Source organism: Podarcis filfolensis (assembly GCF_964270895.1).
Source record: "Podarcis filfolensis genome assembly, chromosome: 9".
NCBI classification, from domain to species: Eukaryota; Metazoa; Chordata; class Lepidosauria; order Squamata; family Lacertidae; genus Podarcis; species Podarcis filfolensis.
The window spans coordinates 22,293,413-22,317,314 of record NC_139610.1 but is presented as its reverse complement, the minus strand read 5'-3'; the positions used below and the strand labels follow the sequence as shown (position 1 = coordinate 22,317,314).

Here is a 23,902-nt window from a genome sequence, read left to right as displayed (position 1 = left end):
GATGTGTTAACAGCAAGATATGCGTTTCAAAGCCATTAAACCATAAACTTCACATCAGCACCTAAACAAGTTTTATTTAAAATGCTTACATCCTAAACTTGCCAGCATGAACTTTCAGGATGTATATTAATCTCCTGGAGAGTTTCTGAATGCTTCAATAAAACCTAGTGTCGCTAGCATTTTAGCTTATTAATACTTTAACAAAAATGAAATATAGATGCTTTGCAGAGAAAATTTGTTGTTTCCCAGGAGCTAACTAAGGTAAATTCTCTAAATACTCATACCACTGTGCTGAGTGCTACAGAAGCTCTTGCATAAAAGAGAATGGAAATCCTGGGCATTTCAGTCTCTACAGACATCACTTGTCTTATTAAGGGGCAAAACACTCCAGGCATTTCCATTCATTTGAAAGACTTTCGTTCAAAATGCATTTTAACAGATGAACACCACCGTACGTGATATTTCAGAGTTCTTAAAAGGCAATTTGGAGAGAGAACACCATATGCAGGGAGAGCACTTAAAGGAATAGGCAGGAGCCCCATGAGGCACAGTTAAGACCTCTGGTCTTGTGGAGGATGCCCACATTCAGATACCTCTTCTTGACGGCATCATTCTTCCAGAAAAAGAAACATTGCTGTTATAAGAAGCAAACACACTGCAACTCTCCCATATAATAATAATAATAATAATAATAATAATAATAATAATAATAATAAATAATTTTATTTACATCCCGCCCTCCCCAGCTGAAGCCGGGCTCAGAGCGGCTAACAACAATAAAATGATAAAACATTCTAAAATCATTTCATTATAAAATTAATTCTGATCAAATTAAGGGCAACCATTGGGCTAGAAGTTCTGTGAGGATTGCCAGAGGAGGGAGTCAAGCTGTGCCCTGGCCAAAGGCCTGGTGGAACAGCTCTGTCTTGCAGGCCCTGCGAAAAGATGTCAAGTCCCACAAGGCCCTAGTCTCTTGTGACAGAGCGTTCCACCAGATCAGAGCTACAGCCAAAAAAGCCCTGGCTCTGGTTGAGGCCAGCCTAACCTCTCTGTGGCCCGGGACCTCCAAGATGTTTTGTTTGAAGACTGTAAGTTCCTCCGTGGGACATACCAGGAGAGGCGGTCCCATAGGTACGAGGGTCCTAGGCCATATAGGGCTTTGAATGTTAAAACCACCACCTTAAACCTGATCCTGTACTCCACCGGGAGCCAGTGCAGCTGGTATAGCACCGGGTGAATGTGATCTCGCAGCGAGGACCCCGTAAGGAGTCTCGCCGTGGCATTCTGCACTTGCTGGAGTTTCTGGTTCAGTCTTAAGGGCAGCCCCACGTAGAGCGAGTTACAATAATCCAGTCTGGAGGTGACCGTCGCGTGGATCACAGTGGCTAGGTCAGGGCGAAAGAGGTAAAGAGCTTTGCTCGCATTGCCTTTACAACTTGGGAAAGAGCCACACTGCAGTGACTCATGTCACCAGCATTATGTAAGGAAGAGGGGTGCCACTTTGTTGATGTCTGAGCACCTGCCAAGCCTTTGTGACCATTCATATAACACACTTTCAATGGCTTGGGCTTTTGCGAATCTTCGATTCCAATACTCGGAAGACGTTTGGACGATATTAAAGTCAAATGTTCACAAAGTGGAGCCCAACTAACTTGCCCTTTCCTTGTCCCCAAAGCCCAGTAACTTATCTTGGGGTAGGGCAGGGGAAGGTGATAGCAGAGCGCAATTTCTCCATGCTCTAGGCCAGAGTAGAGTGTTAATTTCCGCCAGCTGTGGGAACAGGATTACCAGTCGCAGCAGGTAACTGCTGTTATACATATCATTTCCTCCTGGGAGAAAGTCCTAGCGTATCTCATTCCTAACTTTAAAATCGAAGCTATTAGAACTTTTCAGGCATTCACTTCAGGAAGAATGAATGGAATCATGGTCAGCAGATTCCACTACCAACCTACACATGCCTGTTTAAAGGTTTGATGAAAACTTACATGCACACAATAGTATGTGTGGAGGGGCTTCACTGCATGGTAAGGGATTCTGAAACAGCAGTCTTGTGGATCAGTCAGAGTACTCCCTATGTGTGTAGCACAGAAAACCTTTTCAGACTTTTGAATGATTGCTGGAGCCCACCCCATGGGCCTCATTCTACCTGGATGTTTCCCAGGATTTGGGGTGGGCTACAGCATCAGTTGCATCTTAATGGTTTCCTGTATGTGACTGCATCTAAGGCCAATACGCCTTCCTATCCTCCTATATTCTCTCAAGTGTACAGGCAACAGCTAGGCTTTAAAAGTTATAATCCGGCAATTTCAATGTGATCTACATAGTCTCTCCCATTATATAAAGCCAATAAGCACTTTGTTCTCTACTTAATATTAAGACATTGCTTTACTAATGAGCCATAGGAAAAAATATTTTAATACAGCCAGTGCAATTAAGTACAGAGATATGCTCCATCTCCTTTTAAACGGTATGAACATCCTGCATATTTTATTTACTGAGAAAGATGCACAGTGGAGCCTTTATCCACCCTTTCCAGCTCATGATGTTCCCAGAACAATAGGAGATACGCCTAAGATTCAAAACAAAGATTCCCCCAAGTAAACATTGCTATCCTATTGTACAATGCCTACAGTGCGTGAGAAAGAGGATTAATAACACCGTATACAATGTGCTGCAAACCAGATGCACTTTTTAAAGTATGGATTATTAATGATGGTTGACATTTTGGTTTCCAAAAGAACTCTTGCGTTATTTACCTCTTTCCGTCTCCGGATGATGCCTCTTCAGTGAGAGGAATAAAAAGATGACTAGCACACCTGCTCCATCATTCCTCATCCAAACTTTATTCAGAATGTTTTACGCCACATTCAGAATCGTGAAGGACAGGTTATAGTTCTCCAACTGAAATCTGTTCTGGTAAGGAGCAAATTAGGGATGCTAATCTTAGTGATGCATCAAGTATAGAAAGAGAATAAGTTAATCAGGAGATTGGCTTGATGGAAACAATTATAAGAAATCAAAAGAAAATCTTATCAGCAAAGTTCAGCTGTTGCTAGCTTGTAAGCTTGCCAATCACTTTGTTTGGGTTGTAGGGTTTTATTTTTTAGTTTGGTTGCCAAAGAAGCAAAGGCCAATTTCCTTTCTCTCCCCACACCCCACCCTCAGCCTTTTTCTCAAAGCTGAACAGGAAGTTTTTGCAGTGAGCTCTACCAATGGAAGCAGCCCCATCCTTAATGTTGGGTCCCGGAGCCAGGCCTCCTACTGTGTTTTCCCATGCCCTGCTAAAAAACTGCTAGTCTCACCACCAGCTCCACCAGTGGAACCACTCTAATGTGCTGTGCTAGATTGTATATGTGTTCTAATTGTATTGTTGTGAATTTGCAGGATTCAATTGTCGAAGTAGCCTGGCCAGCATCTTGGTAATGGGCCTAAGCATGGTCGTTAGTCTGAAAGTTGCTCTGTGCCAGAGGGCAAATTACTCTCCCTCACCTGGCTGGTAGTGAGAAAGACATAGGCCAGAGCTGAGTGTGTTTCTTCTAGGCTAGAAGAAAAATGGAGGCAGAAGCCAGAGATTGAAATCCATGCTTGATTTCTGCTTGAATCCAAGGCTGTGACAATGGAAGGAGAAAGACCTTCTGGGGTGTTGATGCCATGAACCTCTCCATCATAGGTTCAGGTTGTATATATGTGTAAATAAACCATGTATCATAAAGACACCACAGTCTCTGCCGTCCCCCATTCCAAGGAAGCCAAACTCTGGGAAAACACATGGAACCTCTGGAATCTTGGGGTTATTGGGGTGGTGTGCAATCGCTTATTTGCAGACACACAACAGAGGTTCTAAAGGAAGCTCAAGGACCACAGCTTGAGAACCCATGGTCTACACTAACTGGGTTTCAAACATGCCCATCCCCACTTGGAGATGTCAGGGATTAAACCTGGGACCTTCTACATGTAAAGGTTATGCTTTACTACGGATCTAGTCTTTAGTTCTCTATCATCATTTTTTAAGCTGTTCTTTAATTCTGTCCCTTTTTTCACAAGAATAATCACAGCATGAAGTACATGAGGCATCTTTCTCTGAAGGGAGACAGCAAGGTGCCCCTGTAGAAAATGGTGAAACTGAATAGTTCATTCCATACAGTTTCATACACAGGTGGCGCTGTGGTCTAAACCACTGCGCCTCTTGGGCTTGCTGATCAGAAGATTGGCGGTTTGAATCCCTGTGACGGGGTGAGCTCCTGTTGCTCAGTCCCAGCTCCTGCCAACCTAGCAGTTCAAAAGCACGCCAGTGCAAGTAAATAAATAGGTACCACTGCGGCAGGAAGGTAAATGGTGTTCCTGTGTGCTCTGGTTTCCATCATGGTGTTCCATTGCGCCAGAAGCAGTTTAGTCATGCTGCCCACATGATCCTGAAAGCTGTCTGTGGACAATTGCCAGCTCTCTTGGCTTGAAAGTGAGATGAGTGCCGCAAACCCATAGTCACCTTTGACTGGACTTAACCATCCAGGGGTCCCTTCACCTTTTACCTTATTGCTTTGCAGGACTATTGAAATGCCGTGGCAGCTAGGGATACAGTGCATTGGGAAGTGAGATGCCATCATTGCCGCATAAAGTGACCAGGGTGGACTGGGCATTAATGCCATTACCAGTGGGTGTCACAAGATGATGATAGATGCATAGGTGTTGCTAGAAGCATCCTCCAGACACATATGTTGACTTTCCAGCAGTGCCCTGTGTGAGGCAGGTCATCAACCACTTGAATTGGACAGTACTGATTGGTCCGCAGCTACGCAGATATATGCCTGCTAACCAAGAGGTTCCCATGCATCCACCATCCACCACAAGTGCATCCTTATTGGTAAAGATGTTGGGTGTCCATCCTATTTGTCAGTTGGGGTGACGTCTTCATTCCCAGAGCTCACCCACTCCAGGCACTGCTGTGCTGTTGAAAGGAATGGGAGTTCCCATCCCTTTCAGCAGGACTTGAGCAAGACAACCTCCACATGAGGGACTTGGACAACAGTTCTTTTTTCCTATTCTACAGAAGTAGAGGTAGGCATCAAGATCCAAGGGTGCTTTTCTGAATCACAGGACAGGTATGCAGAATCTTTTGAAGCCAAGGCAGTTCAATCTTACCAGATTTTTGGACATCCCATTCCTTTCAACAGTACTGGCTCAGGATAGGAAACATTTGCCTATGTACAGAATTGCTACTTGGGACCAGTTTTTACTACATCAGCTTAACTGGGTTGTGGCAAGAGCTGTATATTAGCCACAGATATTTTTGTCGCAAGGGCAGAAGTAACCTAGTCAAAGCTTTTTCATTTTAGGTAAATGTTTTGAAAATTTCTTTTCAAGCAACTCCTAGGTGGCCTATGAAATTTTATAAGACCTCAAATACTTCATGGCCTCACAAGTAGCTTTTTATAACTCTAAAGGTAGAACACTTATGGGAATTCTGAAAGTCTAAATCCTGTGCCACTTTGGAAAGTTTAATAGCATCACCTTCCCAGCCATAATGAAAAGAAAATGTTATTAAGGAACTCTGGGAAATTCTGGCCTCTTCTTATGAAGCTCTGCAGGATGCTTTGATTTTGTAAATATGCAACATGAGCAGTAGATGAGACCAGTAAATCTAAAGCATGCAGTATTCCCAGAGAAGCACCCAGCTGCATAATGCTCAAAGTACATAAGCAGAGAATAAGAGCACCACATTTTCTTGGCTTGGAGCAAGAAGTATGAAAACAGGATATGAGCTCAGCTGGTATATTAGGAACCCAGAGAAGGGATTGTAGGTGCAAGATGCTGAATCAAAGCAAAGGAAGTCTCCCCTCAGCCTAATCAATGCCTGAATGGGCCCCGATTTGTATTTTTTTCATGAAGATTTGAAATATTTTTTAAAAGAAAAAGTCCACTGAAGTGAGCCTTTGTTCATAAAGATTAGGTGCTTCCACCTAGCACCCATAAACACAAGAAATGTTTGACTTCTCCCAACCTGAAATTAAAGATTCTAAAGAAATTGCAGCATTATGTGTACAGCACATTTGCATATGTAGATCAGCATCTGATAAACACACCCTAATTTTTCTTGTCCAGGGAGAAACAGATTTATTTTATTAAGAGAGAAAGAGAAGAGTATATTCCAATTAGCCAGCTGCAGTTTTGTTTACACAAATACCTTGTTCTTCCCTTAAAGAAACTTAAGAGCACTTACTGAACATACAGGAAACCTCCTGGTTATTTTCACAAAAATACACACAAGACAGAAAGCATGTGTCAGTTCCGTGCAGTATGGGAATGACTAATGTGACTGGAGCCACAATACAGGCAGAAAGAGACTGGAGGAAAAGACAAGAATTAAGATTATTACATCAGCATATAACTTGCAAGCTGGGTAATTGAAGTGCACAATACAGACATTCTAGTGATCTTCGTCTGCAAATTATTGTCATTGGTTAGAAAGCACCTGAAGTTTTCTAGGCACTATACAAAGATTTACAAAGAACACAGTCCCTGCCTGCACATTCGCAACACTATTTGCACAATACAAAAGGGGGAAGGGGGATCAGGAAGGAGGGAACTATTAACATTCAGGCACTAATTATTCAGCAGTGTGGAATGACCATTGGGGAAGACAGTTTGAGGGGAGGAGGTGCCAAATGGCAGTGATCCCAGTCAAGCTGATTGGGTGGACCATACCATCTCACCAGGTGGAATGGCTGCTTAGAAAATTTGGAGGCTGCTGTAAGACAGAGATGGGGAATTTGCATGCCATCTGGTGTCGTTGGACTGTATCTCTCATTATACTTGACCACTGGCCATGCTGGCAAAGGTTAATGGGAGTTGGGGTACAACCACATTATGTGGTGGCAGCTTCCCCACAATCCCTGTTGTGATGTTCCGCCAATTACAATGTGTCGTGTTAAAATGTTTTGAAGAAATGTACACTCTAACATCAGACCTGCTCTGCTTCACCGAGTCTTCTGTGGTCCTGAACTTTGTTTCTAACACTGTATATATAGCCTGATGCCCCAAAGAAGCTGATGAGCAGGACATGAAAGGAGCAGCCCTCCCTGATTGTTTCCCCCAGCTCTGGTGAACTGTCTTTGAACACAGATGCTCCGCATAGCCTCTGAGAGACTCGTCATCCTTGAATTTGTCTAATCTTCCCTTTAGAGACCTTTAGTATCTTTTGGACAAAGAACTATGGAATCAGACCAGCTTTCCCATTCAAATTCTCCACTGTGACTCCAGGCACTTCATCATTTCTGATGGATCTATTATAGCTGCAATCCCAAGACATAGCAATGCAAATCTTTTCCATTACCTAATCATAGCAAAAAAAGTTAAGACAAAATATAATTCTAAAGTAATTCATAGAATCATAGAATTTTAGAGTCGGAAAAGACCCCCGGGGCCATCTAGTCCAACCCCCTACAATGAAGGTAGCATTTCATCTTTTTGCTCACATCTACAATGCAACCATTTTCTGTGATCTTCTGTATGAACCCTCTTGTGCACTTTTCATCTTAATCCTTCACATTTCCCTTCCCCCTCCCAGCACATGGGTTTTCTGATTTGATGGTGTGTCACTGTAAAATATAAATGTATTATGTAAGCTTTAATTGCGTGCTTTTCATATTTCACCATGTTCTGCCTTTTGAAAGATTGTAAATTACTCCCAAACTGGATGAGGCTAGAGGTCTTAATCTTTTCTGCTTTTTAAAACTATTTTAAAATAGTCTTCAAGGCTAATCTAATAGGAACATAGGAAGCTGCCTTATCCAGTCAGACCACTGGCCCATCCTTTCTCAGTATTGTCTGCAGTAGCCAACCTTGTTTTTTCAGGGTTTCAGACAAGGATTTCTGACAGAGGCAACGACTGGCCCAAAGTGAGCTTTGTGCCCAAGTAGGGATTTGAACCCTGGTCTCCCATATCTTAGCCTGACAGTCTAACCACTATACCACACTGGTTCCAAAACTGTGGCTAATTTTTCACATCAGCTGACAATGCAGCACATGTGTACGTTGTTTCCAATTCAAATAATTCGCTGGCTTGCTATTTCACTGGGAGCCAGGCTGTTACGATTGCTCTCCCTCCCTGTGGCTTTTCCTTGTTCCTCATCAAAGTGCCGACACACCTATTTATTGCTCATAACGTCGAGCCTTCCCAATTCTGTGCCATCGATTTAGTTGCACCATCTCCTGTACACTCCCACCAATGTCCACACGTGTCCTTTATAACTGCTTGGAAACTTGGCGTTTTATTCCGGACATATATCCAGTCTTGCAAACATGCCATGTGGGTTGTGGCAATCAAAAACATAGATATTAGTCGCTTCCCTACAGCAAAGTACTTCCTCAAGACCATTATTCCATCTCAGGATTGAAGGAAAGAGTCACCTTGCGGCAATTCATCTACTACACTACTGCTGGTTTGAATTTGCCCCCATCGTCTGAATTTTTCATTCGTCTTTCCTTTCCACATCCTCCCCACCCTCCAGGTTTCATGAAATAGTTTCTTTGGAATCCTAGAAAAGGACTCTTGAGAGCCATTTTGCCATTTCACTGTTTTACTAGGAGGTATTGTGTTCTGCTCATCCATCATAATCTTCCTGCTTAGGTGTCGTGCAACATGGCTCATCTCCTACTCTATTCCGCTCATAAAAGATAGAAGTTTGAACTCTGTAAATTTGTATAGCTCATAAAAATGAAAGACTGATAATGCTGCTTAAGGACAGACATACTGTGAACAGTCTCTGAACAGGCTTCCTGCCATATATGCTGGAATTCACTCTGAAATGAATTATACACTCAAGGCTTTTCAAATACCAATGGCTTATTTAACTCCTAGGTATATAGCCAACTGTCTCTCTACATTAGCAACCAAGCTGGATTTTCTTTCTTCTGAAACCCACTTCAAGTTGCACGCAGCAATTATGTGTTTTATGCAACTGCGCCTGTGTTTCCAACAGGATACACACACAAGCGGAAATGCACAATGGACAGATATAAACAGGTTGTTGTTAGGATCTCCGTAGTGTGTGCTGCTGGTTGGAAATCAAACCAAAGTGTTGCACCAACAAGCACAAACAACCACTCTGCAGCACCACAAATCCAACTCAATGGTGCGATGTTGGAAAGTGCCAATCACTTCTCCTACCTGGGCAGTTATCTTTCCACAAGGGCTGACATTGATGCTGAAATGCAGCATCACCTGAGCTCTGCAGGTGCAGCTTTCTCCCGATTGAAGTGCAGAGTGTTTGAGAACCAGGACATTCACAGGAAAATCAAAATGCTTGTTTACAAAGCTATTGTACTACCAACCTTACTGTATGCTTCTGAAACACAGACCACTTACGAACGCCGTCTTCAATTTCTCAAAAGATTCCATCAATGGTGTCTCCTAAAAAAATTACACTTCACTTGGGAAGACAGGCGAACTAATGCCAGTGCACTGGAAGAAGCAAAGATCACCAGTGTCAAAGCAATGATTCTTCAACATCAACTTTTGTTCAGATGCCTGATTATCATCTTCCAAAGCAACTACTCTATTCGGAACTTAAAAGTGGAAAGCATAATGCTGGTGGTCAATGAAAGAGATTTGAAGACAAATCTAAAAAAATGTAGCATAAGCACAGACAACTGGGAAACACTGGCCTGCAAGCGTTCCAATTGGAGAACAGCCTTTGAAGATGCTGGAACTCAGGACGAAAGGGAGAAACATGCTAAGAGGAAGGCACATTTGGCAAACCCTCCTGCCCAGAAACCTATGTCCCCACTGTGGAAGGATGTGTGGATCCAGAACTGTCCTCCACAGTTACTTACGGACTCACTGTTAAGACCATGTTCATGGAAGACAATCTTATTTGGCTATGAGTGATCGCCAAAGAAGAAGAAGTGTATGTGTTGCTGTGTAGGATAGTGGATAGAAATCTGCAGCTCCCGGACTCATCCTGTGTGACTCACAGAAAGAGAAAAAAAGAGAAGGGGTAACAGAAAAAGAGAGAAGATGGGGTGGCAGGGAGAGGGAGGGGAGAGAAATGGAACAGCTTGTCTCAGATATACAGTGGTACCTCGGGTTACAGACGCTTCAGGTTACAGACTCCGCTAACCCAGAAATAGTACCTCGGGTTAAGAACTTTGCTTCAGGATGAGAACATAAATCGTGCAGTGGCAGTGGGAGGCCCCATTAGCTAAAGTGGTGCTTCAGGTTAAGAACAGTTTCAAGTTAAGAACAGACCTCCAGAACGAATTAAGTTCTTAACCCGAGGTACCACTGTACAGACATATCCTTCGTGCCCATGGATGGCTCTAATTCCCTAGTGGAAATGATATCAACTCTTCCTCAGGGCTGTCTTACCCATAGGCGCTAGTGGTGTGGGGCGCCGGGCTCTCAGGGGCGCCAGGCCGAGAGTCTGGGGCCAAGATTTGGAGTCCAAGGATTGGGAAGAGCCAACAGCTGCTGCCAAGCGGAGCAGAGCCCATTGAGGCACTGCAGCTCTTCTGCTGCGGGTGAGTGAGGCGCTGAGGCAGCCAGCCGGCTCTGCCCTTCTGCGCACTTGGGATTGGCGGGCCGTCAAGAGGCCCACCCAATGCACACTGCTCACATGAGCCTCAGGCTCGACTGTTGTTGTGCTGGGTTCTGCTTGCCCACCCACCCCCAGGCACCCAGCCCCAGTCTTGCTCTGCTGCCACTGCCGCCTCAGGCTCCTCTGTTGCTCTTGAGGCGGCCAGCCAGGAAAAAGGTCAACAACTCTGGGCAAGCTGGGGGGGGGGTGCCAGGCGGATCTTTGCACCCTGGCACCGCATATGCTTAAGACGGTCCTGCTCTTCCCCTATTACATGTTTATTGCAGGAAGCACAGGTGTTGCACCATTGTGGCTAATAGACAAACACATTGGTAATGTGGAGTGTGAGTGGCTTCTTAGATCTGGCATCTGGTTGACCTGTGTAAGAAACAGCTTCCTTGACTAGATAAGCCTTTGGTCTGATCCAGCAAGCCTCATCTTATCTTCTTAGATCAAAGTTGAGATCCTGTTTTGAACTTCAAATGTCTATTTTCTCCTTGCTCTTGCTTTTGCTCTTACTCTCTCATCCTCCATCCTTCCATACCTGTAACATACCTTCAAGATACTTTTTTTTCTGGTTTCTGCAGCTTGTCACAAGCACACAGAACTCTTTTTTTTTTTTTAAATAATATTTATTAAAATTTTTCAAAAATACAAAAAATATCACTTTACGGGACTCCCCCCTTCCCCCACCCCTACCATATTCCCCTTTCATATTGTTGGCCAAACAAGTTCCCCATTCAAATTGAAACTTAATTTGTTTTACCCTTAATAATAATAAAAAAAAAAAAAGAAAAAAACCCAGTGTTCTTTCCCCAAGACCCACCCCATGTCATTCCACAATTTCCATTTTTTAATAAAAGAAGCACCCCAGATAATAGAAACAGAAAAGGTAGAAAATAAAAAAAATATAATGAATAATAGACCAATTCAGCAAAAAATAACAAAGTTGGCAAGCCTTTGGAGTTTTAGTTCTCCCCCCCCTGTCTCCGGTTTAATTTCCCCCTGACCATCAACCCCTAGTGTCTGCCTGGAATTCTTAAGGCCATAAATCACAACTTTTCCCCAACTCCTTGCTGGCTATTTCTTTTTAAAATTAAAAATAAATTTTTTTGAAAATCAAAATTATTATTATTATCATTATTTTTCAAAACTTTAACTTCAGTCTTTAATAAAACTGTAATAGAACTCCCTCCATTGTTCTTTCCAGGTTGTAGTCTAATTTCCCTTTGTTCCGCTGCTAAAACGTTGTAATTCGAAAGTTTGGTAAGTCTGCAGGGATGGTTGTTATTCAGGGGCAAAACCTTACGTTCAGTCCCTTCCTTTCTTCAATAGAAAAATCTATTGTCTCCTTTAAAAAAACAAAAAAGAAAACACCCTGAAGACGAGATGTTATTTCCGTTTTGCAGCTTTCCCAGAAGATAACCAGTCCTGTAAAGTTCCATTGGTGTTTTTCCACTTTCCCAATCCTTGTAATGTCCCGAAGCTCCTCAAGGGGGATTGTTGTGACTTTGTTTCCTCTAATCCAAAAGTCAATTTGTTATCCATATTCGCCATTTTGTATCCAAATTTTAACAAGTTGTATCAAATTGTATCAAATTTAACCAGCCAAGTTCTCATAATAAAATCCACTCCGCTTTTCGACTTTGACAGCTATTTTGACAGCTGTCAAAATCTCCGACTCCTTTCACCAGGCTCTCTCTTCAGTCGCCCCGGTTCCCAGGGGGGGGGGTTGCGTTTCCCTTCTCCAGTTCCTCCTCCAGCACAGTTCTTGTAGTTCCCCATCGTGAAATTTTGGATTTTTATCAGCAATGCAAGCCTTTTTGGGTCTTGGTTTCCCCGTCCTTGTTTTGGAAAGTTTACAATAGGGAGGGGACTGACTTCCTTTTTGGATCCCCCCCGCTCGTATCCAATTCGAAAAAAAAAAAAAAAATTTTTTTTTCCTCCTTTTGAGCCCGGTTTCCAAATTTACTCACGGGTTGTTGTTGAAAAGTCCGAATTTTCAATGGAAGAAGTCAGCGCTCTCCGCCGGATGGCATGCGGCTTCGCTCAGCAGGGGAAGCAGAAAACTCAAGGCACCACGCTTCTCCCCGGCACCCGATCCGTAGCCTTTAAAAAGGCTCCTTCACGAGTCGGGAGGGCGCTAACGGTGCAAGCCGAGTCTCCATGTCCACGGCCTCCGTGGCCGTGGTTTCTAAGGGTCCCCGCATCGCCGGTGCGGTAGAACCCAGCCCCTGCCGAGCAGACTCCCTCCGGAGCTCGGAGGGAGTCCGCCATTCGGCGATGGCGCCAACCCGGAAGTCACAAGCACACAGAACTCTTAACTTGGTCCAATCTACATGGATGCATACATAAACCTAAAGATATAGACAGGGATTTCAGGGCAGTTAATACTGTTATTATTTGAAGCAGCCAGCCAGCTCTGGCCATGCCTTCAGATGACTCAGAAAATACAACTAATCCAGAAGGCAGCAGCTAGACTGGTGACAGGGACTGGCTGCCGGAACCATATAGCTCTGCTCCTAAAGGATCTACACTAGCTCCCAGTACGTTTCCGAGCACAATTCAAAGTGTTGGTGCTCACCCTTAAAGCCCTAAATGGCCTTGGCCCTGTATACTTGAAGGAGCATCTCCACCCCAATTATTCAGCCCGGATGCTGAGATCCAGCTCCAAGGGCCTTCTGGCAGTTCCCTCACTACAAGGAGTGAGGTTACAGGGAACCAGGCAGAGGGCCTTCTCGGTAGTGGCACCCCCCTTGTACAACACCTTCCCATCAGATGCCAAGGAGATAAAGAACTACACACCTTTTAGAAGACAACTGAAGGCAGCCCTGTATTTGGACGTTTTTAATGTTTGATGTTTTATTATGTTTTTATATGTGTTGGGGTAGAAATAAAATAATTACTACTACTACTACTACTACTACTACTACTGTGATAAGGAAATTGTTGGCTAATGCCTCAGCAGTGAGGGAAATGTGTCTTCATGGGAGCCAATGGCTCAGAAATAGCATGCAATTTCCAGAAATGTGCAATCCGTCAGAACTTGGGGGAAAGAGGGAATATACGGCAAAACCATTCCTCTGCCACCTAAGGCAGCTTTAAGCATCTGGATTTCCCCTCTGGGGAAAAGATATGGGGCAGTGCATTTGCTATTGGTTGAATCGCTAGACTGCCTACCATCACCCGTGCCCAACCTGTAAATTTGCAATGAAACTCAAATATTAAGCAGCTTAGAATTGCAGTCTTCTAGCCACTTACCAGGAGTAAACCCCATTCAACTCATTGGGCCTAACCTGGTACCTCGGTGGTACCTGGGGTTACAGATGCTTCAGGTTACAGACCCTTCAGGTTACAGACTCCGCTAACCCAGAAATAGTACCTCGGGTTAATAACTTTGCTTCAGGATGAGAACATAAATCGTGCTCCGGTGGCGCGGTGGCAGTGGGAGGCCCCATTAGCTAAAGTGGTGCTTCAGGTTAAGAAGAGTTTCAGGTTAAGAACGGAGCTCCAGAACGAATTAAGTTCTTAACCCGAGGTACCACTGTATAGGATTGCACTGAGAGTCTCCATGGATTTCTTCTTCTCAAGGGGATGAAGCCCAAGAAGCTGCTGCTCCTGGAACTTGTCTATGCTCTGGGAAGTGGGGCGTGCATAACAATAGTTCTCAGTGTAGTTTAAGAGAGTTCCGTTTGAATAAGCTCCTGCGCCATGAAGCTGATTGATTCTGCAATGTAGGATGAGAGGTTCTCCCTGAAGCCAGCGTACTCAGGTTCTCTGCTTGCATTACACTGTCGGGTTTGATCAGGAAATAACACTGTGTTGAAAGGCTCAGTTGGCCATGATTGCACTGTATTAATAGCTGCAGAGTAGAAGTCTACCCTGCTTCCTCTTATCACTGCAGAGGGAAAGCAAGGGACATTTGTTTGCCCTTGTGCCATTCAAGGATAAATCCCTGGCCCGGGTTTCTCCTTGTTCACTTGCCAGAATCCTCTGATGAACCATAGTGACCATGCGGAGCTTAGAAGGGTCATTGGGTGATGATGTTGTTCAACCATTTGTTTATTATTATTTTGTCTCTTGCAGTGTAAACAGACTACTTTGCCACTAAGCTACATTGAAAGCTTTAAGGAGCCAAGTCAAATCTAGTTTGTGCACCCAAATCTTGCTCTTGCCACAGCAATTCTGCACTTCTCAGGCATTCTAAGGTGTGTAAGATTTTTGTTCTTTCTGCATTCACTTATTTTTTTGTTATTAAGGACTGCTTTTATTTTGTCATTTGTTCATTGAAATCACATTCATTTTGTTATTCATTTGTTCTTGTTAGGTTTCTTTTCTTTTCATTTTGTTCTTTACCACCTTTGGAGACAGAGATGGCAGCCACCATTTTATTCCCCACCCCCAAATATCCAAGGCATTTCCTGCTTCCACACTGTTCTGGAATTGCTATCCATTTCCTATCCCTTTTACAGGCTGTTCCTGCAATGTCATCATCAGAGAATTCCAGTCCGGTGTTTTCTGTTGTATTCTCCTGTGGATTTCGTTTTAAAGACCTGTAGGAAGTCCAAACACTATCAAGTCTTTTATGGCTGTGATGTTAAATTACTAATTTCTTTCCAATATTTGTTTTATCTTTTCTTTGTGGTATAACAAAATAGTGTTGTTTTTTAAAACTGAAGACGGGAGACCAAACCTGGTTATATAAGGGGCAATAAAGGAGCAATTCAACATCATTCCAGCCAAGCTGAGCAGGTAAGAAAGCAGCTTTTTCTTAGTATTAGGAAGGAGCTAGGACTTACTTGGATCTTGGTAGGGGGTTGAACTAGATAAGCCTTGTGGACTCTTCCAACAAATCTACGATTCTATGTGTTGCTGGACAGAATAGTGCTATTTTAAGGGCCTTTCTGGAACCTCCATTTTAATTCCATTTACAGTTGACTGTGGAAAAGCAGCAGTTCATCAGTGCTGAAGGTCCTGTTGTGGCCTAGGGATGTACGAAGGCAGTGATTTTCATTCTGGCTTGTATTTGTCATAATCAGGACTGTTTCCATTCCACTGCATTTCGGTTTCCGAACTGCAATTATTATGTTCTTTGTCTCACTGTGTGCTATTTAAAGTAACTTGCTCAACTATTTACATAGCTTACCTAATTTAAATACATTTCAATGTAAAGGAAATGTTAAAACAATGTAAAAAAGAGAGTCATTAATTGTATATTGTTTGTAGCAGCGATGCAAGCCAATTGTATTTGCTTGACTAGTTTCATTGCTGACCACAGAGGACTATGCAGAGAGCAGCAATGCCTATCTCCTTTTCCCTTTTCTTTGCAATTCTTCAGCAGAGCCCATTTGTGATGTTTGCCCACCTTGTATTTCATCATTTAACAGAGAAAATAAGTCATCAAAGAAAGCCAGAGGGAACCATTTTGTATCCAGTGACCAGTGAAACTTTTTTTTTTAAGGGTTCCATTTCCAAGGATATGTTTTGAGAGATTATATATTTGGTGGTAATACCTTGTAGCCTCTGCTGGAGACAGCATCACCTCAGTGACCTTGCTTGCAGACTGATTGGAACTGTGAAAAGGGAAATTAACTAATTAATTATAATTTGACTTTATCCATTGTTACTTACTTTTGACCTTTTTATCCATCCTGTTTTATTAATATACAAGAGGATATATTTTTGTAATAGAGAATAAAAAATAAGGAGAACAGTTCCTGTTCGTATTTGTCAAAGCAATGCTCAGCTCACATGACCTCTTGTCCCTGGGAAATTTGAAATTAGTAGCACTGCTGGCCTCTCAGGTTCTAGAGAAAAGGCCATTATTCAGGTATTACAGTTTATCTTTGGTTTGTGACTGCTGTTTCCTAATTATCTATAAATACATATTTTGTCTAGTATTTACTGAATGGGAAGGCAATGCATGAAGCCAGAGCTTCATAGCAACTTTCTCTATGTTAGAATGTTATTTTCCTTTTTTGTGGGGGGATAACTTTTTTCCCCTTTCTTTTCCTTTCTAAAGAGTTATTTTCATTACAAATAAAGATGTGGATTACACAACACTGATCAATGCAGTGACTATAATTAGATAGTTTGAGACTTTCTAATTACATGTTCCAGAGAGGTGACAGAAGTCAAATATTGAACTGCAGCATATTAATTAGACACTTTCTCCTGGAATAAATTCAGAAATAAGAGTGTACAATTATCATAAATTAAAAGATTTTTGTTAGAAAGGTTAATATTGTCTTGTAAACAGGAATGTAATTTGCATTTTTCATTATAACACATTTCATATTGCAAATAAGAGTAACTGATTTGAAGGTCATGGCCATGATCCACAGAACTTGATCCTGTGTATAGAAATTGGCTTCCACACGTGGAGGGGTGTGTGTGTGTGTGTGTAGGCAGATTGTGCTAAAACAGTGTAAGAACTCAGATTGCATCTGTAAAATCTGTTCCACATTTGCAAGCTATTTCACAACCGAACATACAGATCGTGTATTAACTGTTGATACTTACTGCGGTGTAGTAGTTAAGAGTTTGAGATCTGAGCTGGTCGTTTTCTGATTTTCACTCGTGACTCTTGCAACTGCAGATTTGTATCCTATACATGCAGTATTCACATACACTATCACAGTAAACCTGTAAGGAAGGTCTGTATTTGTTGCGTAGTTTTGATGTCCCTTTTCCATGATGGTCCATGGCTCACAATTGAGCCTGGGACTTTGGAGCTGAGTTCTTTTAAAAGGTGGTTCACAATTGCCTCCTTCATCTCTGCTCTCAGGAGAAATCAGCAGCAGCAAATAAGAAATTATGAGCAAAGATTGTGAGTTCTCTTCCCCAACGCCCCCAGGTGTCCTGGCTGCAAATATTGGTCTTCTTAGTCCTGTGCTGCAGAAGGAAAGATGAGGCTTAGAGTTAGCTCCTCTTCAACATGATGGCTGGGACTGCAGTATGTGCTTCATCCAACATTGTGTGTCTGGGCAAGTCCTGCCATTGACTTCTGCACATTGAGTTTAGACATCTGAAGAGGAGCATGAGCAGCATGTAATGCATGAACGGGGCTGACCTAACATCACCTAGTAAGTTTATGCCAGAAAAAGTAAGATTTCAACCAGCCAACCCAATCCTAGTTGCTTATCCGCTCTCACCAATGACAATGGTGGTAATCATACCATCTTGTGCACACTGAAATATGGACCATATTTAAAGACCTGTGCTTTACAAATCCTAAGACAAGGCCGCTCCACTTCCTTGTGGGACGGTGCTGCGGGCAGGCCACGTGGTCTCCCTGCACACAGCCGGGGCGTGGCTAAGCCCCTGCGTCATCAGAGGAGTCCTGGCCACGTCATGGCCCCCAGCAACCAATCTGGGGGCATGGCTTAGTGTATTTAAACAGACACACAGCCAGGGGATCTCCCTTCCTGTCCCTGCTTCCGCAGATCTCCCGCCCTCCCGCCCATTTTTCATACATTCAACATCCTGGCCTTGCTATGGACCTCAGCTGGTCGCCCGTTGAGGGGGCCTGATAGGAATTTTCCCACTTGGCAAATTGGCACCAGCCATTTGGTTTTCGCCTACCTCGTAGCAATCGTCACAACTTTTATAAAGTTTGGTGGTTAGGCATTAGTAAAACCTGGTTCTTGGGAGGGGAGGTTGCGGCCATCACCTGTCTCTCTGCTTTAAGGGTATTCCGTTAAAGGGATCTGGGGGTGTGGATCTTGTCCGAAGTCCAGGTAGGGGCTAGGGCCATGCCACAACCCCACTAGGGACCCTGGGGTAGCTCTTAGTTGATGTACATCAACAGGGTTCCCCCTACTGGCGGTTGACCCTTACTGGACTACCTGCATGGTGGGCAGCAGTCAGATATAGGTGATTCAATTCCAGTGCCTAAGCCAAAATCACTCACATTCTGTAACCAATAATGTTGTGGCCTTTATTTACCCATTAACCTAAAATACTGTGTCCATGTGTTATTATTCAACAAATGGAGAGGGTTCAGGGCCTTGACACAAAATTGATGTGCAAAACATGGGACGTGAGCTTTGAATAATTGCCCCGACACCCTGAAAGAAGATGTTTATGGTTTAAACCAGGGGTTGGGAACCTCAGGTCTGGATGGCCAAATGCTGGCCTCCACACTTCTTCATTTGGCCCTCAGGAATCTCCCCTTGCCAGGCCACATCCTTTCTCCCCAGGCCGTGCCTCTAACTGGCTGTGGTCCTCATCTTACTCAAGGCTGGGGTTGTTTTCCTGAACTTTGATGCTGCCTCTTGCTTGCCCTGATAGAAATTTGAAGGGCTCTGAGTGTGGTGAAGAAGAAGAAGAAGAAGAAGAAGAAGAAGAAGAAGAAGAAGAAGAGGAGGAGGAGGAGGAGTTTGGATTTGATATCCCGCTTTATCACTACCCGAAGGAGTCTCAAAGTGGCTAACATTCTCCTTTCCCTTCCTCCCCCACAACAAACACTCTGTGAGGTGGGTGGAGCTGAGAGACTTCAAAGAAGTGTGGCTAGCCCAAGGTCACCCAGCAGCTGCATGTGAAGGAGCGGAGAAACGAACCCAGTTCACCAGATTACGAGTCTACCACTCTTAACTACTACACCACACTGGCTCTCACACTGTAGAGACACCTTACTTCTGTGCAACTGGAATGCCACCAAATCCACAAAGGTAAGGGTTGTGCATGTTGCTCCACCCAATTGTCCAGTTGATGGGCAGTTGGGGATGTAGTTTGGGGAAAATGACATGGGAGGTGGGCAAAGTGGAACCCCTGGCAGACCAGAGTTTCCCTATCCCTAATCCAGTTAAGCAATTTGACACACTGACTCACCACACTGGACTGGCAGATTCCTTTAATTTGCCACCAGTGCAATAAAGCAAGACCTAGCCATGGTTTGTTTTTAACTCAAGCTCTTCTTGTTGTTTGCCAAGATTCTCAATGACCAAGTGTGCGACGTCTGATGATAAGCAACTCGGCTCGTTTGTCTAGTTATCTCAATTAAAAGTTAATTTGCTTCTGTAGAACAACAAAACATATTTTTTATGTTGCATTTTGTCCTTCATGTACAACAAGCATTTTGGTTTATTGGTCCAGCCTCTTTTGTCCTGACCTCTCTTGATGGCTTCTGAAGTGCAAATTTAGTTTTTAATTTATAACGTCTGCTCTTGCATTCATACCCTGACAGTTTGATTTGTGATGTGCTACAACCTGTGTACACCTTTTGCTAATGTCCAAATTTGCCTAGCAGTCTTGGCTATGTTTTTCCATAGCAAAGGACCTCAGAGATGATCCAGCTTGTGTTAAGTAATTTTAAGACATGTTCAATTTAAGAACATGGGTTTTTTCCAACTATTTAAACTGATGGTGTTTAAAAGTGCTTACCTTTGTCTCTCTTTCATTTCATTTTTTACATTTCTCTTTTAATTTGTATGCTGCCTTTGTCTATTACTATACACAAAGTGGCTTACAGCAGCAAACTATACACAAAGCATGCCTTATAATAATCTGATCCAATACAGAAAGTCCTATTAAAATATAACTTTATAATGAGACACTATTATCAAATAAAATATTCAATAATCTATTAGAATAGAATAGTACACAACAAAATCAACTCTTGAAACATTGGCAAAAAATAATTAAACAGAAATTCACTCTTAACAATTACAATAAATAATTACTAAACTATGATCAATAAAAATAACTGCAAGTCACAATGCATAAAAGACCACAATGCATACAAAACTATGTAAACAGATCAAATTGAGAAACAAAGAAACACAACTTATAAAATTATTTTTTAAAAATATATTTATTTATTTATTTATTTTAAAGCTCTGGATTGTGTCATTTGATTGCAGTTATGCATTTGATGTTCTCTTACTGGCTGTACTATCAGCCTTAATGTGAATTGCACATTAAAGGATCATTTATTAGCCTGACTCATATGTTCAAGCAATCTGTCACACATAACCATGTGCACATAGCCAGAGTCAGTGGCTGGGGAAGATATACATCTCTATCTATATTGTACACTTCCTTTTGGAAAATGCCATAGTTCAGTAGCAGTAAGGTAAAGGTAAAGGATCCCTGGACAGTTAAGTCCAGTCAAAGGCTATGGGGTTGCAGCACTCATCTTGCTTTCAGGCTGGGGGAGCCGGTGTTTGTCCACAGACAGTTTTCCGGGTCATGTGGCCAGCATGACTAAGCTGCTTCTGGCGAACCAGAGCAGGGAATGGAAACACTGTTTACCTTCCCACCGGAGCGGTACCTATTTATCTATTTGCGCTGGTTTGCTTTTGAACTGCTAGGTTGGCAGGAGCTGGGACAGAGCTCACCCCATTGCAGGGATTCAAACCACCAACCTTCCGATCAGCAAGCCTAAGAGGCTCAGTGGTTTAGACCACAGCGCCACCCACATCCCCTTTTTTAGCAGCAGTACATCTGCTCTGCATGCAAAAAGGTTTTGGGTTAAATCCCCATAATCGCCAGGTAAGGACTGGGAGAAACTCCTGCACTGGACTTCATCGCGATTGTATAAAAATGGTCTATGTATGACAACACGTTGTTGGATATTTAATAAGGAAAATGCTTCTTTGAGACATTATGTTTTTGCTATGTTTTGGGGGGAAGGGTAATACTAGAATGTATAAATACTATTGTGGGGAAAGAATTAAACATTTCATAACATCATCTTAAATTATATACCTAATATGTGGGACTTAACAATCAGTCAATGTAAATGGCTTCTCCGCGCCCTTCCATCTGCAAAAAAGATCAATATTAATACATTGGAAGGTTAAAAATATGGCCCCCTTTGATCAATGGATAGATCTATACTTGAGAGAAATAATAAGCTCATCTGCTTACATATATACTACATAGTTTTGTACCCTTAATCACATTTTATTGTCATTTAGATGTTGTTTTCCTCTGCTTTCTTTTGTTTCTATGTATTTTTTCTTTCCTTCTTTCCCTTTCCTTTTCTCTTCACATCAATTCGCTGTGAAACTTTTAACAAGATATGTTTATTATTATTTATTTATTTGATTTATATACAGCCCTTCACTATAAGATCTCTGGGCAGTTCACAGAACAAAATACAGGATTAGAAACAAGTACGGTAAGTAATTAAAACAGAACAGCAAAACAACCCACCCACCCCTTCCCACAGACACATTTTTAAATGCTGCCGAATATTAATTGGCCAAAACATAAATAAATAAAATCCCCATGATATTCAGGTAGGATTGGGAGAAACACTTGTATACAACTTTAAACAGTCACTGCCAGTCAGTACTGAACTGGATGGACCAATGCCCTGAACCAGTGTATGGCAGCTTCTTATGTTGCCAAGTTTAATGTGGCCTCCATTGAATGCCTCTTTTGCGAATGCTCATTGCTGTGCATTCCTGTGGATGCAGTTTCTGATGGAGAAAGCAGGGGACACAGGTATGCACAAGCTGCTTCCATGTGCAAATAGGGTGCATGTCTTGAATTTGTATTTGCATATAATGTGTCTGCAGCAGCGGTTCTCAACATGTGGGTCCCCAGATGTTGTTGGACTACAACTCCCATCATCCCTGAGCTCTCTGGCCTTGCTAGCTAGGGGTGATGGGAGTTGTAGTTCAACAACATTTGGGGACCCACAGGTTAAGAAAGGCTGGTCTACAGGAACATTTGCACTTTTGTGCCATATAAAAGGATGAACGGACACACCCTTTCGATCATTAGGAAAAACAGAGGTGTTGTTCCAGGAATGAGATGAAGTGAATTGTACCATATTCTTTTCTTTCAACTTGCACTGAAACCACCTTGTATCTTTTGTAAGCTACTTTGAAATAATAATAATAATTTATTTATACCCCGCCCATCTGGCTGGGTCTCCCCAGCGACTCTGGGCAGCTCCCAACTGAATTACAGCCACTGGGAGGTGCAATGCAGGATATAAGTATTCTAAACAAATCACTTCGTACACCACTAACTTTCTTGTCAAAGCAATAAATTAGATATTTACAATGTATGGATATCGCTAGATTTTGGGTCAGAGACACCTTGAGTTTAAAAAAGAATTACAAAAAAGGTAGAAAATAGAGGGATAGGCAAGTGGAGGGAACATTCAGCCTTAGGATGTGTATATAAGACAATGGTTTCTTGCTTCGAATCTATGACTCAAAATTTGCTCTTCAGACAGCGTGACATTGCCGTGAAATCAAATGCCTTCTGAATGAAATTTGTTTTGCAGGGAGGCTCAGACCAGAGAGAGAGAGAGAGAGAGAGAGAGAGAGAGAGAGAGAATGTGTCTGGGTGTAAAGACTCACTTTGTTTTGTGGACTTTGCCTGGTGTGTTTAGTGTTGGACTTTGTCCTGAAGCTTTTTTTTATAGCAAATGTTGGCCTCCATTTTTGTTGGCGTTGATTCTATTTTAGTGATTTTGAGTGGCCTCCCTGTTTTACTAGTATTTTATTTTTATGCGTGTTCTTTATTGTGTTTCTGTGTCTTATTGTTAACCACCTTGGAAGAGTTTACTTTCAAAGGCAGCAAATAAATATTTTGGAATAAATAAGCATGTCACAGAGCACCATGTTTCCAACTAGATTCACAGCACTTGGGAGCCAAGCTGCCACTGTCAGAGGCGGAATGCCCCTGAATGGCAGCTATTGGGAATCACAAGTGGGTGGTGTGCTGTTGAGTTCAGGTCCTGCTTCCAGGCTTCCCACAGTTGTCCACTGGGAAAACAGGATGTATGTTGGCCTACATGGGTCATTGGTCTCACCCAGCAGGCTCTTCTTATGTCTTTACAGCTGTGAGTATTCTTAATGGCTGTTATGTTTTCAGCTTCTCTCACACTAACAAGGAGAACATCTTATTGTTGATCATGTAGAAGACAAATGGAAGGCAGACAATTCTAATGTGGTGATGATTTTGAAAAATTCGGATTTTACATTCATATGGCAAACCAACCACCTACTTTTCCGGATTGTTCTTTTGGCTGAAACATGCTACTTTCCCCTCTGAGATATTGATATGCCTTTATATTTACATGATGTTGAATTGAATTATATCTTTTCTGTCTTTGTCCAAATAACTGATTAACAGTGCACTTTCAATGGGATCTTCTCCCAGATAAGTGGCTATAAAATTACATCTTAAATTATTAGCATTATCAAGTCCGAAGTAATACTATAGAAAAGGCAATGTAAAGGCAGCTGCAATATCTGGACAAAAATGTCTTCTTAACCCCACTAAAATCCTAACATATGTATATGTAAAACAAAAAACAATTATCTTACACCATCCAGATACTTCAAGGGTTCAGTGAGAAA

The 23,902-nt window shown here is 42.5% G+C and overlaps 1 protein-coding gene across 4 annotated transcripts; it reads right to left on the bottom strand.

Annotated features, from left to right (window-relative positions):
* Positions 1–12,874: 12,874 nt before the first annotated feature.
* LOC310770280 (uncharacterized protein) lies at positions 12,875–21,610 on the bottom strand. Of its 4 annotated transcripts, none has more exons than XR_014552021.1 (5): positions 21,285–21,362; positions 19,407–19,592; positions 17,097–17,601; positions 16,088–16,147; positions 12,875–12,931 (listed from the first exon to the last, which is right to left on the bottom strand). XR_014552021.1 is itself a non-coding variant. In XM_083630862.1 (5 exons), exons 3-5 carry the CDS (start codon positions 17,267–17,269, stop codon positions 14,881–14,883), a joined length of 480 nt encoding a protein of 159 aa, XP_083486988.1. In that variant the 5' UTR covers positions 17,270–17,601; positions 19,407–19,592; positions 21,285–21,362; the 3' UTR covers positions 14,799–14,880. The 4 variants fall into 4 exon arrangements, 2 of the variants coding, with proteins under 2 accessions (XP_083486988.1, XP_083486989.1); XM_083630862.1 differs by lacking the exon at positions 12,875–12,931 and adding an exon at positions 14,799–15,127; XR_014552022.1 differs by lacking the exon at positions 12,875–12,931 and adding an exon at positions 14,804–15,558.
* Positions 21,611–23,902: the final 2,292 nt, after the last annotated feature.